Source organism: Streptopelia decaocto (assembly GCF_964273445.1).
Source record: "Streptopelia decaocto genome assembly, chromosome: 2".
NCBI lineage: Eukaryota > Metazoa > Chordata > Aves > Columbiformes > Columbidae > Streptopelia > Streptopelia decaocto.
Window position 1 is genome coordinate 47,617,084 of NC_138655.1, and position 19,015 is coordinate 47,636,098.

General features: G+C 37.6%; 1 protein-coding gene across 1 annotated transcript in view; it reads left to right on the plus strand.

Moving 5' to 3' along the window:
• Positions 1-18,529, plus strand: part of CDH2 (cadherin 2) — a 115,901-nt gene extending 97,372 nt beyond the window's left edge. The window contains exons 15-16 of the mRNA XM_082043885.1: positions 9,799-9,963; positions 17,154-18,529. Coding sequence (XP_081900011.1) covers positions 9,799-9,963; positions 17,154-17,360 — 372 coding nt within the window. The 3' untranslated portion in view covers positions 17,361-18,529. The remainder of the gene's footprint in view (positions 1-9,798; positions 9,964-17,153) is intronic.
• The last annotated feature ends 486 nt before the right edge of the window (positions 18,530-19,015 follow it).

Below are 19,015 nucleotides of genomic sequence, written 5' to 3' on the forward strand. Positions count from 1 at the left end.
GAGGTTGAGCTGCAGATCAGAAACTGTAAGCATAGTTGTAACGGTACAATGAGAGTAAAATACTAAATAGTTTATAAATGGTGCTGAAGTCACTTCTGTCCAGCTTGTACTGTGCTCCTCTCCTGTGAAAGTGCTCTCTTTGTGAGAGGTGTAGTCAGGGTAGTACAGCAGGAGGTAACATTGTGTGAGTGCCATAAAGATTAGCAGGATGTAAACCATCCATAAGTGCAGCCTTTCACCAGCAGTGAATGAGTGTAGCATATGCAATGAAAGGAAAAACTCTCAGTGGGTGAAGCAGCAGTAAAATGGTAAGAAATGTGAAATTAGGGTCCTTTCCTCTCACAGTGAGCAGAGGAAGCACCTAGACATGGTGAGGTTTAAGGGCTTTATAGAAACTTGAATGATTTTTAGCCACAAATCCCCTGTTTGATTTCTTAAGGCTGCTATTGCAAATTAATTATCTGAGCTGCCAGCAACATAGTGCAGGTACTCTGGTCCCTTTCCTGATCCAGTCAGCAGTAGACCATAGTGTCTGAGGATCTAAAGGGTCTTTATACATTCCAAACATAACAAACATTGCAGGAAGAGAAAATAAAAGCTCATACAAAGTATAGCAAGTTTTTATAACCATTTCTATGGCGAGAGTTTTAGACCACTGTGTAGGCAAAAAGGGGGTAGATTCTCCCACAGCTCCAAAGTTAAGAATTTGTTGCTGTCCAAAATGGCTGAAAAGAGAGCAGAAACCTTTCATGTAGGCACTTAATTTTGTATCTACAATGGATAATGAAAATGAGTTCTGTCTTGCTTTTCAGGGAGATGATTTTACTTTATGTTGGTCTGATGTTTTGTAAAATGTAGTTTCCACTGATGCTTAGCTAGATGATAATAGTTCCTGGGTTCATTTCTTCTTGGTTTCTTCCTTGCCCCCTCACCTCCTGTGCCCAGGGGAAAGAGGGAAGATTGTATTTGCTTGGGTTTTATTTGGTCTTGCATGCATTTTATGTGAGATTTAAGAACTTGGAATTCTAAGCTTCTGAAATGTCCCAACAAGTTCTTTACAAGTAGTAATCTCATTTTTGCAAACCGTGGCTTAGCAGAGTCCTGTACGGGCAAAGCTGTGTGCAGAACATCGTGGGCAAAAAGCATTGGCCATAAAGGTCTTTAGATTTTTGTCAAAGTTAAAGTAAGCATTAAAGTGTCGAAGTTGAAGTGTTCTAAAAAAGCATGAGACTGTTATAAATCTGTTTTCAGAATGAGGCCTCATAGGATAAAACTGACACTGTTCTATTAAAATCAAGAAAAATTATTTCATGTCAACCTTGCATGCACAAGTCATCAGCAAATGACAGAGGAAAATACATCAATATTAACTTTTTATGGTGCACTCTCCGCAAAAACACCAGGATTGATTGAACAAGCAGTTTCAGTAGAAGGCAGTGCACAAGGTGACTCAGAAACACAGAACCAGCCGTCCCAAGGTGCATCTCATTCAGCAAAATAGAAGAGAATGCTCAAAGCTTCATGTGAATCTCAGTGAAAACAGTATTTTAGAAGCTTCAGATATTTTCATAATCTGTACCTTTTAAAATTACTTACTTCTGTTTATAACAAGCAAATTACTTCGACCTTTTTACAGTCATCTGCTTTTCGGGGTGAATACTTAGAAGGTTTGCCCTGTTTGGCCTCATATATGTCTTGTTTATCCCAGATGTTTAGGTGACTTGAAGACATGGCTGGCAGGGTTTGAAGGGCTAGAACTTAGGATTCTTTACAATCTGAACCAAACTACTTTTAGACTTGTGGTTTTGCTTTTGGAGTAGTTTATTTATTTAAGAGGGTTTGTTTATTTATTTATTTGGAAGCTATGCAGTTGCATTTCTTAGCTGTCACAGCAGACCCAGAAACTCCTAAAGCATGCTTAGCGTGTTCCTTTTATACTCTTTGTACATGCTATCAGACTAATGTCTCCTGCAACAAATTTGGTGAGTTCCGAATTCCAGCTAGTTCCTCTGAGTCATAGCAGCTGTCAACAACAAGGTGGGATTCCTGCTTGGTACTTGGCGTTTTTTTGTTTTGTTTTGTTTTGTTGTTGTTTGTTTTTTTTTTTTTTTTCCTCCTGTGCTAGCATTTCCAAGGAATTATGATGTGAAGAAGTCTGTCATAGAAGAACAGTTTATTCCATTGTGAAGGTCTCCTGTTAATCCCATCTGAGACCATCCTGGCCTGCTTTGTTCACTTCTGCTAGACTGGATGCTTGTAAAGAAAATTAAGGTTTTTGAATGATTCATAGTCTTTCTCTAGCCTGACATGAGGTACACAAGGGTCATGTGATCTCCACAGCAGCTGAGAAAAACACTTTTAATTCCCTAAGCCAGAAAAGCTCTTGAGTTGTGGGTCATAACTGAAGTCAATCTGCCCCCCACTGAAGGGCATTGTGAACACCAGGAATGTTCTGGACTCTTTTCACCTGAACTTTTGTTTTTCAGAAATTGGGCTGAAAAACTGGCTCTGAAAGCTGTATAGCACTCTGGTTGTCCAGGCAGAAACACTTTTTCCAGGTATCAGGAAAGATCACCGTACTAGCAGAAGCTGGGGACAGGAGAGGAAGGAGAGAGGGCAGAGGTATTCCAGATAGCAAGTCTGTGATTCTTCTCAGGATTTTGTTTAAGAATTTGGCTACCTGACTTACAGGGGCTGGGCCATGAGAGGTTTTAAGTCAGCATCATTCCACATAAGTCAATGGGACTGGTTTAGTTACTGGTTTGGGAAGGGGGTAGGTGTTGTGGAATTTTTTTGTTTGCTTTGGGACTTTTTAAAATTCCACCTGCATGTTTAACCCAGCAGTTTTGGGGGGATGACACACTACAGTTTGCTATATTCTAAAATAGATGTACCTAGATTAATTACAGATTATGAAGCTGGTGGTGACTGTCTCGATTATTAATGGACTGCGCGATCTAGAGCTTGTAGTTCTTTAGTGGACGGGAGGTACGAGATACAAATGATGGATATTCTTCCCTGACATGATGTGCTCCTAACTTGTAGCACTATTCTCAGCTCAAAATACCAAAACCTCATGTTGGCTGAGTGTTAAAACATTTAGCACATGTTTGCAGCGCGGTTCACACGCATAGCAGATCACAGCCCATAAGCATCACTAATTCGTTTTTATCGCATATCTCAGGCCATTCGTGTGATTTACAGCAAGGCAGTGAGTGCTCAACTGGGATACATGCAGCATATGTCAGCCTGATAACTGTGATACGTTTTTTTTTTTTCCATTGAACTGCTTTTGTATACATCTCATTGCAGATGATCTTCTCATCTCTTTTGAGCCCACTTCTGTAGTGTATTCTGAATTTTAGTAGTACTTGCTCACTCAGGTGGTCCAGTTGAAGCAAGTTGCCCAAGGAAGTGGGTGGTATTCTTCGAAAGTATTGCACATCAGCTCTTTTGAACCTGTATTTTAATATTGCTCTCAGATTTCTTCAGCACCAGAGTTTCTAATGCAATTATTTTACTCCTATTCAAAGTATTGTTCTTTGTTGTGATTCTGCTTGTTCCTTTCTACATCACCTTTTCTTACAAGCATATTCATACATTAGTCAATAGCTTGCTTTTGTCATGTTTTTATTACGCATTTATATATATAAAAAAAAGTAGAATTTATTTTAAAGATGATAATAGCATTAAAAATAAAAGCGTAATGGTTTATTTTTTTATGTGTACAGGATCTAAATTTGAATTCTAAGCAGAAATTGTTCCTTTGTAGAAGGGGTAGCTTTGTTCCACCATTTGTGTGTCATTGATAAAAATTAATTGCGTAATCCTTTGAAATTTTTTTTATTATTATCATAACTTTCTGTATGCCTACATCTTAACATTGCATTGGTCTTGTGTGCTGTTCATAACCTCGGTTGTAAACATGACAATGGTCCTTACCTACTTGATGATCTTTATAAATCCACTTGATTATTTTTTATTTTCACCAGCCTATCTGAATGTTATTCTGATCACTTACTCTCACTTTCTAACTGTTATTTTGCATTGCATTAATGAATGAAATAATGAATGAAATAATTATTGCTAAGATATTCCTAGGAATATACAATGTGATAATTAGAACGTAGTTATTTTGGATATTGTGTTTGTTTACTAAGACATTAACTTCGTTTTTTTGAATGAGTGACTCGTGCAGTGCTCCTGTGGAGGAATTACTGTCATTCCATGGTGAATCTTTATCTTATCGTCCAAAAGTAATGTTTCCATAATTCCATTACAAAATTGTGTTGTGTTTTATTTTATCCTATCTAGAACTGACGCAGGTTACTGTGTTTTATCGGCAGCTGGAGTTTAACCTTTTTATTATTAAAAAAGATAAGCTAGCTTCTTGGTTATCTTAAAAATTATTAACTTGTAATACTCTAGATGCATCTATCATAAAAAAAATGGGAAAAGTAGTATGGCAGAAAGTAATCAAAAAGTGAGTGGCAAAGAAAGAGTGACTGTTAGCGCAGACATTTTAACCTGCAGCCTACGTCTAGTCAGTCCTCTGTGCTTTGCCTTTTTTGGAGTCTCATTATTTCAGCAGATACAGGATTTAGGGCAAGTTGGAACATTTTGCAGAACTTGACCAATATTTTATGTGCAAATTTCTCATAGCTTTTAGGGTGATGTTTAGTGGGTCTGGGGTAGAATGGTAAGAAGTTAGCAGGATTGTTTTTCACTTCAGTTTTCTCTGTTTTTAAAAGACCTTGGCAGATGGGAACAGTCAGCTGTGTAAAATATTTCTTCCCTTGCTTCCCCATCCCATTTCTCTATTGGAGTTGACATTAATTGTCTTTGGAACACAAAGGCAAAGCAGAACATGTGTTTTATCCATACGTACATCGTCATAGTTTGCTCTGTTCTCTTAAGCTAACAATAAAATCGAGCACCATCCTGTAAAAGGGGTGGGTGAAATGCAAACTTCTGCCAGTGCTGCTTTCAGTACAGCTGATTTTGTTCAGTGAATGACACTTCCAGCTCTCACCATCAAATTAAGTGATCTTGTGACAATTAAATTGATTATTTCTTGCATGGGGATAGATTCAAACTTTCATATTGCTTTGGAAAGGCTACATCCTTTGAAAATGAGAAACAATTATAGTGCTTTTGTTATATTACTCATCTGGCCAGGCCTGTATTCATACATAGCCAAAGCTTTAGTTCTGTACAAAGTAAAAAAAAACCCAAGTCATTCCAAAAAGTGTATGAACACAGTCTAATGAATGGCCAGGAAATATGATGAGAGCTCTGAGATAACAGAGAAACCTGATTCATAAATCGTTAATGAATACGTCACTCAGGTCGCGTGTACTAGGATGTGTCAGTGTTAGTGAAAACACTAGTGGAAAGCTCAATTTAGATATAATTTCAATATTTTCAGAGTTTTCCTATCTGGAGCAGTCAGTCCTGTATATGTGTAGCAAATTATACTTTTACTGAGCTGTGGTTTGATTCTGCTGTTCACAGTTGTGCTCTATAATACTCCAGTATGCGTTCATATAAAGCAGGTCCAGTTACTGTAATTTTTTTTAACTTTGTTCAGCTTTTGCCAAGAACTTAAGTACATCTTCTAAAATGCAAACACAACCAGAACAGCTAATCCGGTGAGGGGGGTGTTAGCTTTATAAAACCAGAAGCTTCCTAGAAACTCTTATTTCCTGGCCTGTTGCCTCAGGTTTGGTGGTTGTTTTTTGTTTGTTTTTTTTTTTTTCAGTGATTGTAGAATCTGGTAACTGTCAGTCAGAGAGCAAGGTACTTTTTTAAAGAAATCTCTCCTACTGCTGTAACTGCTGACTGCTGTATGAGAGATTATTACTTAAGTGCTGCTAAATAAATAGCTGCCTTGCACAAGAGAAAGTTGTTTAAGGGAAGAGATTTTGAAGGCTACATTATCTTGTTTCTCTGTAAATCAACAATTACTGAGAAGTATAAAATGGCAGTTTCTTCTCTTCTGGATATTTCTTCTGTTCAAGTTGAGATACTTGCACTATGCTTTCAACTACTCTATAGATGTTCTTAAAGAAGTGCTTTTTGGGATTTTGGACCCTTCTGCCTCCACATCTGTTCAGGTGATTAATTTGTAGGGCTTGGGTAGCTGTTTCTGACATTTAGCACTGTCTCACTGGGATCTCATGTTTCAGGAATGTGAGGTGGGAGCTAGTAATGGTCTCAGTCTTTGCTTAAAGCTGTCTAGAAGTAAGCAAATAGCTACTAAAGTCACTATAATCAGCTTGGAGGAGGTTGGTGCTATTTTGTGGGGGTTTTTTTGGATTATTTAATTTCACAAGATGCAAATTCTGATAAAATGCCCTTTTAGTACATAATGACTTTATTTTTTCTTAAAAGCAAATCAAAAGCAGAACTTTTTCTGCTTCAATGCAGATGTCAGGGCTTTTTTCAGTAAGACCAAATAGTGATGCCAGAACCAGAGACAGAAGTACTGGTGGTTACATAAAGAAAAGTATAGAATAAAGCATTAAAGTTGTCATCTCTTCAACCACCAGTTGTCTAAAAAGTAGCTGTACAGTCTCATCCAGTGAAATCAGATCCTTTTATAAACCAGGGGAAAGACAAGAGATCATTCAGCTCGCTTCACTTAGGTCCCTGTAGTAGAATGGGACATTTCTGTTTCCCTGTTGACTGCAGGCTTGGACAATCAGACTAATTTAAATTTTTGGTTTCTAAAGGCCTGAGTTTTTGTTAAATGCAAGATGGGGGTAAACTAATATGTTTTAGCAACCTTCCAGTAGAGAAGAACTAATGCGAAGTTCTCCCTTCCATCAGCAATCTAAACTTGTCCAGAAGTTTGAGAAAACTCAAACTCTTTGTTTGGATTTGCTTCAATCCAAATTGAAGGAAGGGAAAGAGGTATTTCTTCTAAAATTGCTGGAGTTAGGGCTAAACAGTGTAAATAAATAAATCCGTCAAAAAATGGCAGCCATGTGAATTAGATGCTCAGAGCTTTTGTTCAAGTACATTTTGAATTGAGGGCTTAATCTTGTTCCTTGTTAGTCCCTCAGCAGGTTGTAATTATGAACAGGTTAAATGGAAAACGACTGGAGCAGAGACAATACTTTGTTGACTTGTGGTCCTGAAACAAGAGAGTAAAAATAATTACCCAGAATGTTGCTTCAAGCTGGCTATCCTAACCTACCCCAGCATGTCTTGTTCTCTCTCTGATGTGCCATAGTTTTCCATTTAGTTGTCACTTTTGCAGTTAACTATCATAACGTACTCTGCTTAGACTAACTGTAAAGTCTGTTCAGAAACTTCAAGTAATTACATTAAAAGGTAATAACATTAAAAGTTTTCCTATTTTTCTAGCTGTGAATGCAGTATTGAGTGAAGAGACAGAATTTCAGCAGCACTGAACAGCTTATACCCTGGCTCTTTAGAACATTTTTCTTTCTTTTACTTTACATTAATTGAGTAGACTTGACTTTAGACAGAATGTTGAAGCAGGTGGCGTTGTTGCATGATGCTGTGTTTGTACGGCACTGAGCCAGTTTGGGGAGATGTTGGATGACTTGCTATACCTGACTGATGTACAGTTACTATTGATTTTAATGATAAGAGAGATTTGAGAGTCTGGTGTAATAAGCACAATGTATCTTTTCTTCCTGTCCAGACACTAATAGACCTGCAAAATAAATTTTGCCTGATAGAAGGCTAGATGGCACTGTCATAAATTATCCTAGAAAATAAAACCAAAGTGGGGGTCCACGTCAGGACACATTCTGCACTGCTGTTGCCTTGCAGATGGCAATCTTTGCTGTCTTTGTTCCTGTAGAGCCTGGAGGTGACTCAAACTGTACATACTCAAAAGACGATGGCCTTAGATGAGAAGACATTAGGGTGACTGACTTGATTCATATTGCATTTCTGTATGACCACTAATCAGAAACAAGTGTATGCATATGTGAGTGGGTGGAAAAAACATTTATCTTTATAAAAATTAAATGACCAGAGAGGTTTTCCTGGATTTAATACCTTATTATTTAACTAACCATACCTATTTGAATCCCTCTATAATGAAATGCTTAGTATAAAAGAAAAAAGATACTTTTATTTCTGCCTGTTGGTGGTTTTTACCTTCATCTTTCGGGTGGGTGTGAAAAGCACTCTTGTGTTACATATTTATAAATTCTAAAAAGTACATCCTTCTCTGTTTAATAGGATTTTCTGATGGCACTTCTCTAAACTACCTTGATTTATTTTATGTAATATAAAAGGAAAGGATAAAACGTTCTGTTCTGTTTACTTTTCTCCAGTGCATACTGCTTCATGGAGATCACTTATTTTTCTGTTTAGTACATGAAGAACCAAAGGGTAGAAGTTACAGCTCTGCCCCAAGGAACTTGTAATCTAATTAAAGCATATGAAACTGCATTCTCAGATCTCAGTGGAGCTGTTCCACCTTTTTTGACTGTATGTTTGTGTGCAGTGAGCTGTGGACCCAAGTAACAAATTAGAAGGTGTAGTGGATTTTGACAGTCAGTTACAGTTCTTCCAACAAACTACCTTCACTGCTGTCAGACCCCTCCTCCTGTTGAAAAGTCTGGTTTGGGGGTCACAGGCGGTAATACTCGCAAAAAGGACCTACCTCCTGTGACAGCAGAAGTAAACACTTGCTTTCCTTCCCTTAGCAGACAGTTAGGAATCAAAGAAAAAGTAATTGTCTGCACAGCCAGCTTTCAGCAAGTTGAGATTATAAGTAAGATTTTTACCAGAGCAACACTGTTGAAAAATAGAGACTGATGATAAAGGAGCTTATTTAGGATGTTCCTCAACTGCTTGGATTATTTGTGGGGCAGTGTATCTGGCATATAGTGGAGCTGACGTGAGCCCCAGTCTACTGATAGTTCATGAATGGCTTTAGTTTAAGCCTTTAAGCCCAGTTCTTTATTCTGCTTTTCTACCAGTGCCTTATGTGAAGGAATCCTAGAGTACGAGTGCTTTCTAGACATGACAACAGTGAGGTGAATGACAATGCTGAAATGGATCACACTGTTCAAATAGTATTCAGGCATATCTCTCTAAAGTACATAAACATTCATCTAATTAAAATTTTTCTATACATACATATTGCTTATTGGAATTCATAGTGCTATGCTAGCTTCATCAGTCTGCCAGAGTTTGAAAATGCGGCATCAAGTACTTAATGCACAGATACACAAGTAATCTTGAGAAAGTGCTTAGAATTAAGGCCAAATCTGATAAGCTTTGTACTTCTTATGACATTTTTCCCCCCTTTGGCTTACATATTAGGGAAGCCACATGAAATCCGCAAGGAGTCTTAAATTCATTCTTTGAAGGTATTATAAAACACTGCAGAGCAGTGTGCTTGCCTCTTTCTCAGAATGAGAATTTCTGGCATTTATTTGCTTAGAAAAAGAAGAGTTGGATTTGGCATCTTTGCTCCATGCAGTAAATCATCATTACTAGGCAAAGTGTTTAGTCTCTTAATAGTACTACTCAAATCCTTGCTTCTCAAAGGAAAACATGAGAAGCTCTACAAATCTGATGGAATAGAATCAAAATGGTAGATTCAGGGAGTATAAATCAAATAACATCCTGTTGGTATGCAAATAACAATGTTATTGCCTTACTGTCAGTAAGCGTTACAATCCTGAAAATAGGACTTCTGGTGACATGATACTTTACATCTTCCCTTTTTTCCTCCTCACATTTCCCCCGACAGATATCGTTTGAAATTCTCCTGACGTACTGCTTCTGTTTCATATTTTGCAGGATTATGACTTGAGCCAGCTCCAGCAGCCTGACACTGTGGAACCAGATGCCATCAAACCTGTTGGAATCAGACGTCTTGATGAAAGGCCAATCCATGCAGAACCTCAGTATCCAGTCAGATCAGCTGCTCCTCATCCTGGGGACATCGGGGACTTCATTAATGAGGTAAAGGAGAGAAAAAGTTTCCTCCTAAGATCTGATAAGCTTTTATATTTTGCTAATTGTACTCTGCATGAGTAGCTGTTACGTTTGAACATAATAACTTCTAAAAACTTACTTAGACAATTAAAATTGTCTTGCTAGCTAGAAGTAAATATGTTCTTTTAAAGTACAGACAAATCTAATTAACTCATTCAAACAGAAAGGGAAGATGTATCAATTAACTTCTGTATGTTTATATTAATTGCATTCATAATACGTTATCAGCTGCAACCACGGTATCTCCAAGCAGGATTATTCTATGGGTTCCAAGTAATAAATAGACTAACAAAATTATAGTGCAGCCTAAATTCATTTATTAATTCACAGTAATTTAATAATGGGAGAAGTTCATTTTCATTTTCTTCATACATTACCCTTTGAATCCAGATAATAGTGGGAATTGAGTACCTTCAATAAGACCGAAAGAATTCCATCAAATACGATTAGTGAGCAGGGCAGCTAAATTAAATGTTATGTAAGTGCTTTTAATACTTGTCATAGAGCTTTAAAAGTCTTTGCATGATCTTTGATTCTTCAGTCTAATAAAGATAAATGTAAGTAAGATTCATATTACAGTTCTGGAAGAAATGCTCCAACAAATACTTGTTTCATTATTTCTCTCCCTGGTCAGTCTTAAATCATTTGTTTTGTGGAACTTAAGATAGAATGTGTTTCTTGTGCTTCCTGGTTATAGGAAAACAAATACTGAACCATAATTTACCACTTAAAAATAAGCTGTATTCTGTAGATGAATAGTGGTAGTTAATTATTTTCTCTAATTTTCTCATCTCTTCCTTGGCAATTACAGCTGGACAAATATTGCAGAACTGTTTTTACAAATGTGTTTATTCTTGTTTGCTTTAAAGAAAAGTCAGGCTAATATACTGGAGGCTTTTGTGTTAGCAAGCTGTAGAAAATTAAATTTGCTCCTGTTAAGGTATAGAGTGATACAATTATAAGAAAACCTATAGGAAGGTGACTAGCAGGAGACATTAAAATATTGTCATAACACATTGTTTTTTAAGATAATCCAGGTTTGGGAAAGAGCTGTATTAGAAAGAGATGTCTCAACAAAGAGGATTTTTTAATGCCTTGTACTTCTAAATATTACAATTAAAATCATCTTCTGGAAAATAGACATGGGACAATACAAGGCCCACATTGCCAGCCAAGGCAACATGCACAAGAACTTCCTTGTGCTCCCTCACCTTCTTCCATTTTCCCATCCTGTTCTCACACAGCTGTCACCAGACACTCCCCACCTGGCAGGCAGTCAGGAAGAACCCATGATCCTCAACACCCTGATTTTTTTTTTTGTCCTCAAAGCAGCTATCAAGCTCTACAGAGCCAACAAAAGGAAGGAGTGCAGTTCTCCTGGAAAGCCAGAAAGGGGATGGAGTTTGTCCAGCTTCCTACAATTTTTAAATTACTTAGTAAGCTTTTCTTGCAATGCTATTTTTCAGTAGGTTATCACTCTTGAAGATTATAGCATCAATGTATACATGTGGAGCTGTAGAAACAGTACTTGCTGTCCTGATTTAACCCAGTAAGTTTATATCGCAGTACAGATGAGCATGGAGTCTATTGTATTAAATCAATACTTTATGATTCCCCTTGCCATCCACCAAAAGAGAAAGCTTTTCACAGCTATTCTTACACAGTAGAATATTGTCAATAATATTGTCTCTGAAATAAAATTAACTTTAGAGGTATATGTGAAATTAAACAAAACATGGCAATTTTCTTGTCTGCAAGGTAGCAAGGTAGCTCAGAATTAATTATATGCTCTGATTGAAAGGAACTGTATGACGTTTTTTCTAGGTTTCAAGTATTTATATATTTAGCTTCTTTTTCTTTGAAAGGTATTTCTTCCTTAAGATTTCACAGCAATATATCATTTTACTACAGGGCATTCCACCTAACCCTGTCTCTAGCAGACAGCCAACCAAAAGTTGGCCATGCTCTGTCTGTTTTGCCAGAAGTGTGAGCAAAATGGAGATTTTATTTCTCCAAAACAGTTTCTTGATCTTAATTCATGTTTTATGTTAAAATTTCCCATGGCAAAAGTGATTCTAGAAAGGCTTATTGGGGGGAAAAAAAAAGTCTTTCACAGTAGTACTCACTATTATAGTTAAATTCCCAAATTATCATCATCTAGAACATAAGTATTCAGGCTGCAGAGGTTTTCAGACTCTCTTCAGAGAATTCTACCTGCAGTCCTGGCAAGGTTATACCCAGACAAATTGTTTGGTTCCTTTCAGTTTGACCTGGAGTAAATGGATTAAATACCTTGGGTAAAACCCATACCAGACGTTCTTAGGGTAGTTCATACAGGAGATGTGCTGAGCTGTGAAAACAACATAGCAAGATAAGAAAGGGCAGAGTTCATATCTCTTTGCATCCAGCTTCAACATCATTGAGCAAACAACTTTTCCCTTGGGCAGCCCTAACCCAAACTGCCTGCAAAACTAGTGCGGTCACTAGCTGAGCAGGGAGAGGCTTTGGTATCTCTGTACCAAAGTCTGCATTACCCCATTGGTCTGAAAAGAGGCAGCACTTCTGGAGGTCAGTCTGGTCTTTTGCAGGACTTGGCCCTGTTCCCAGAGATGCTGATCAGCATGATCCTTTGGGATGCTGGCCCATGTGTGGGAATTAATTTAGTCTGTTGAATGCTTACCAGCACTTCAGACACACGGCCGGCATTGTTCAGATTAGCCTCTGAATTATTCCCAACTTTTGACAAAAAAGAACAATAGGTCATTGATTTCAGATATTGGAGGATATAGGTACCATCAGTGAGCAAGCATGGGGTGTTTTTTTTTTCTTTTTTTCCTTTTTTATTACAGAGCTGTAGAAACAAAAAGTGAAAAAGACCTAGTGGGTCACTGTGTCTCTTCCCTTTTGGCAGTACTCTGTTTCTTCTGGTATGTTATTTTCTAACTGTTATCAGTTGTATTATTTCTACTTAATTCAATAAGAAATACATAAGTGTGAGTGTTTTATAGTGTTCTAATGACTTCTCAGTTGAAAAACAAGTTACAAGTATGATAAAAACTTCAAATACTTTTATAACACATATAAAGTTAAGATAAGACTTACTGAGCGATGAACTTTCTAAAATAAGAAGGTTCCAGAGGTGCCTTATAATCAAAATATGTTTTGCAGGCATAAGCTAAATGACCTTGGGGATTTTCTTGTTTTGTCTGTTTCAATGGATTCATGAATCTCTTATTTAAGGAGGGAAGGGAAAAAACCTCCTTTTCTTCCAGTCCAGTGTACAAACAAGTCAGTGAAATAAGTCATGTGTTATTAAGAATCCTCTGTAGACCTTGTTTTCCATTTTGAGCCTTTTAAAACACAATGTGCAGAGTGTGGAGCGTAATTAACACTTAGAATAGTCAGGATTTGCAAGACAGTATACATTAGGCCTGTTTGAAGTAGCTTTGTTAATCTTGTTTTCAGGAACCACCTATGCTGTCCCTAGAAACCTTAAACAAATTATATTGTGGTGGAGAGTTTGTGGCTAAGAATATATTTCTAATCAATAGAGGACATAGCCTGAGGTAAATTAAATTTAAATTACAAACTACAGGTCTCATCCCATGAGGACATGGAGGACCCTCAATTCATTCTTAGTAAATGGTTATCGATACAGTGCCACCTCCAAGCAGAACAGAGTCCCTTGATGTTTTCTCTTTTTCTCTTGCGAAGTAAAAAAGCAGTTCCAGGTTTAAGCAATTTTCATATTTCCCTGTAGGGCTCTGTTCTTCCTTTCCTTCTCATCAAAAGTCAGCTGAGTCTGATTAAGTAGTAGGATTAATGAAAATAAAAGCACTAGATTTTGTGATGTTTCATGTTAGCTCATGATTTTGAGGGGTTTTCTTTCCCTTCATTTGAAACAAATTGAGAATGCTGCACATACTGAGGAAAGTATAACTTTAGGTTACCATTGTTCCTCAGTCAAGGCACTGTAGTTTCTCCTCTTCTGCCCCTTATCTCCTTAGTGAAAAGTTACCATGACATATATAAAAGAGGAAAAAAAATGAGATCGCTACGCAGTCCGTGCTAGGTCTCAAGGTAACCTTTGTATTGTCATGGTTCTTCTGCGACTGCTGGTTGTGTGTTGGTGATATGGCAAATGCAAGATGTGACTTCGTTCACTGTCTCCCAGCGGGATCACCTGGTCCCAAGTGGGTGCCCCAGCAATTCTGGCATTGAATAAGCTTTTCTATCTAGTAACAACTTTGGACTTTCAGATCAGGAAACTGTAAACCAAATAACTATAACAACTCTGCTGCTCTGAGATTCTTGAACACATCTGGGAAAAACAGAGATCTCTTCAGAAGCGGTCGACAAGAACCATGGCAGTAAAAGCAGTTCTTGGCAGCCAGTTGTTGCCTTTTACTTGTGCCAATACAGCAGGTTGTGGTACCACCCACTGAAAGGGATGGCATAAAAAGCAAAGAAGGTGTCAATACTGAAACCAGAGGGAGCTTCATAAGCCAGTTTCACTGCCAAAGCTGACATCCAGTAACTCCAGTTTAGGCCATGCTGGAGAACCCAACAGTAAAGTGGAGCAGTGCACTTCGTAGATTCAGAGAACATGCTTAGCAGAGGGAAAGGGAAAAAATGATGGTAGTTCTTTGTCGTTTTAGTATGTAACTTGCCACACAAATATAGCAGAAAACTTGGTAGCCGTTTGAAGAGTTAGAAACCAAGTTCAGTCGTTATACTGTGAATCTGAGGAATTTTTAAATAGAAGATAAGTGGATAGGTGCAAATGTCAGTGTAGCTTGGGCTGTGCAGTTGAGTCAATACCTATATAACATGGCCCTAGCTACCTTCTCTGAATTAAATGGATTACACAGTAAGCACAACCTTTGAAACAGTGAATTTGTTAGTGAGATGCTATCTTGTAAGTCTGTAGCTCAAAACCAGTTCTCTTTTTAAATGCTATTGTGATACCAGCAGCAAATCACAAAAAAAAACAACTTCCCCTTTGGAAAAAAAGATGGAAGGAGGCTCCATTCTGCCTTGCCATGGGTGCTATCAGAATTTCTGCGGTGATGAAGTCAATTGTTCTGTTCACCGATTTTTAATAAATTAGTATCTCCTTTGGCTGGCTGTTACTAGGCAGAATTGCAGGGAAATAACATTTCTTCTCCAAGCTGACTTTCTAAATGACTCTTACACACTGATACCTGGGATTCCTATCTCAGCACTCCTTAAGCTCAAATAGTATTTATTCTTCTGCCCTGTCACCTGGTTTTGAAAAGCATGGGTGTCTGTCAGCCCAAGCAGTCTTAAGGAAAGATGTAAATACTGAAAGACTGGTTACTGCCTGAGAAGTAAAGTTGTATTTCTGCTTCAGAATAAGAAATTGAGAAAAAGCCTTAGAACTGTTCCAGCTTTGAAGCTGGATAAGGGAAGTCTTCCAACACTTGCTGTTGCCTTTTTGGAATCTTAAATCTTTTGTCCTAAATATGGTCATCAGGATGGAAAACTCCAAAGAGAGAGATAACAAGCATCACCAATTATTCTTATCAGATAATACAAAATAGCGCTTCTAATGCAGGCTATTAATAACCTGCTTGATGTTGTACTACATGAAACGATCATTTTAAGTCCAAAATGTGTTCTTGATTAGAGGTCATTAGTTTGAGAAATGTGCTGGCCCTTTCCACCACTGATTAGCAAAATTATTTGAGGTTCATTTTGCACACTTCTGAATGATTTTGGATAGGCAATAAAATTTTCTTCTACCTTATCATTGCTATATGCTTTAATTAATGGGTTTAGCTACTTATGCATTTCTAGAAGAAAAATCAACATACGTTTCCATTATGCCACATTTAGACTAAACACACTTGAGAGTAAAACATACTTTTCTAAAAACAGAATATGTTAAATAATTTGAAGGAGGCACACTCAATCCTTCAAATAATTCAGAGTATAATAAAGCCATTCTTTAAATAAACACTAAAAATGAAAAATAAAACTGGTTAAAAAAAATTGTTATAATTAACAGTGAGCAATTTACAATCTCAGCCTTACAGAATTCTGGAAGATATATTGTCCCTTGTCAGTGGCTTCCAGGGTAGATCCTATTCAAAGTGGAAGATCTTGAAAAGGCATCGCTAATCCCGTGGAAGAAACTGTAAGGCTGAAAAATCCAAAACACAAGAGGGCTTTTAACTTCAGGCTTCAGCCTTTTATATTCAACTTGTAAATCTTCCCAGGATAAGCACAGAGCAACCGTCTCATATTCTAAAATTAAACTTACTGTTTAGGTTTGAACCTGTGTAAGCAAACAGGGAGGGAAGAGACTTTTCTCTGAAAGAAGTGTGGTTCTTTTCCTACTTTCCTCTCATTCAGTTTGGTTTGGTTTTATTTTGGGTTATTCAGCTCTAGAGAATAGGAATTGAAAATTACTGAAGACCCAATATTTGTATGTTTATAACTTGAATACTTCAAAATAAGGAAACAAAAATAGTTGTAATTATGTGTTTAGTTTTGATGTCGTTGTTTGTGTGTGTCTTCTGAAGAGCAGGTGGAATCTTATGGATGGTTATGGCAAAGCACATAAGGCTTAAGCCAACATCCTGTATCTTTTTCTCCCAGAGCCAACAGAGGTACAGGCATTTTACAGAACTAAATATGGCTTTTGGCACACGCAGATGGACTGCAGGCCAGCAATGTCAGTGGATATGTTATTGGCCATGCGAGATGGCTGCTGAAGGGAATCTTTGCAAACATGCCTCTTTCTCTCTCCCCATCTGTCTGTTTAACCAGTCCCATATTGCTCATGCTGCAGGTTGTGAGCTGCGTAGCTCTGAAACTGTACATTTATTAGCATCGGTCCTAGTGCCACAATGTTCTCTTAAGGTTTTGTTGGAACTATATTTGCAGCTACATTCAAAATGGCCAGTGCTGTAGTGCTGGAAACCTGGCCGTTCTAAAGGGAATTTAAATAAGTTCTTGCTGGAGTTACGGAAACATTAATCCTGTTTTGAATTGAGTTGCAGAAGAACTGGAACGTGGTTTTCTGAAGTGGCAGTGGATATATAACTGCACTGTGATATTCCAGTTATGTTTTGCCTCTCAAATACAGAAATTAATTTTTATTTCTTATTTTCTCCCTCTCCTTCTTGCAGGGACTTAAAGCAGCTGACAATGACCCCACAGCCCCGCCATACGATTCCCTCTTAGTCTTTGACTATGAAGGAAGTGGCTCCACTGCTGGATCCTTGAGCTCCCTTAACTCCTCAAGTAGTGGTGGTGAGCAAGACTATGACTACCTAAATGACTGGGGCCCGCGTTTCAAGAAACTTGCTGATATGTACGGCGGAGGTGATGACTGAACTTCAAAGTGGACTTTGTTTTTGGACAAGTACAAACATTTCAACTGATATTCCCCAAAAGCATACAGAAGCTAGGCTTTAACTTTGTAGTCTACTAGCACAAGTGCTTGCTGAAGGCTTTGGCTTAGGCTGCAAACCAATTTGGGCTCCGTGGAATATCAGTGATCCAATGCTGTTTGGAAAAAAAATATTGAGCTCAGTTACACTTGAATTTTACAGTACAGAAGCACTGGGATTTTATGTGCCTTTTTGTACCTTTTTCAGATCGGAATTAGTTTTATGTTTAAGGCTTTAATGGTACTGATTTATGAAATGATGCATTAAAGAGACAAAATATGTTGGGGTGGGGAGGAGTAAGGTGAAACACAATATGCTTCAACATGCTTTTGTTACATCGCATTGCTTTTATTAAAATAAGGAGATTAAAAATAAACAAAAAAATCCTCATGGAACAATTTTATTATCTGGGAGAGAAGACCATGAGGTGGAACAATGTACATTACTTCTAGTTTTAGATGTTAGGGTTTTTTTTCACTAAAATTCTAAAACTTATGCAGCTGGTTGCAAATAAAGGGAGTTTTCATATCACCAGTTTGTAGCAGAATTGATTTTTTTTTCTTATGCTAGAATGTTAGACACATTTTGGTCTTAATCCATGTACACTTTTTTTTAATTTCTAGTATTTTTTTTCCCACTTCACTGTAAAAAAAAAAAATTGTATGTGTACATAATGTTTTATTGGCATAGTCTGTGGAGAAGTGCAGAAACTTCAGAACACGTGTATGTATTATTTGGACTATGGATTCAGGTTTTTGCATGTTTATATCTTTCGTTATGGATAAAGTATTTACAAAACAGGTTGCAAACAAGTGACATTGATTCAATTGTTGAACTGTAGTTAGAGTACTCAATATTTTTTTTATTTTTATTTTTATTATTTTTTTTTTTGTTTGGGGAGGGAGAAAAGTTCTTAGCACAAAAGTTTTACATAATTTGTACCAAAAAAAGGGCGGGGGGGCAGTTGGCCTGATACTGGTGGCACGAGTAAATATACAGTATGTTTTGGGGGTGGGGAGGGAAAGGGGAAGAAGCTTTCAAACTGGAGAGACTTCTGAGAACAGCTTTGCCTCTGTATTGTGTACCAGAATATGAATGATACACCTCTGACCCCAACGTTCTGAATAAAATGCTAATTTTGGATCTGGTGCTTGGTTTGGCTCTTTTTTTGTCCTACCTGGACTGCCCTGACTGTAGTAAATAAAAACACAGAAACTTTTGTGAGAAGCTACGTGCACTGCTTTAGCATTTGATACTGTTGGACTGAAAATAAGCTGAGTATAGAATTTGGCACAAATTTGGAAGGGAACTTTCCAGGCAAAAGTGACATGGTCTGTGCCATTTTTGCGAATTCAACATCTTCGATTCCACATCAATGGCTAAGTCTTTGGTTTAATGTAGATTATCTAAATAACAGAGCTTGCATCATTTTTGCCTCTTTTCTAGACTGACAGTTCGATGATTATGTGATTATGCTGCGGGTTGCATAAATAAATTGCAGATTCTGGCAGTCATCTACTGCCTGGACTTTCTTACGCTGAAGACAAGCCCCTGTTAACTTCAGTGAGCATTGAGTCCTGTCCTTCAGGGAGGTGCTC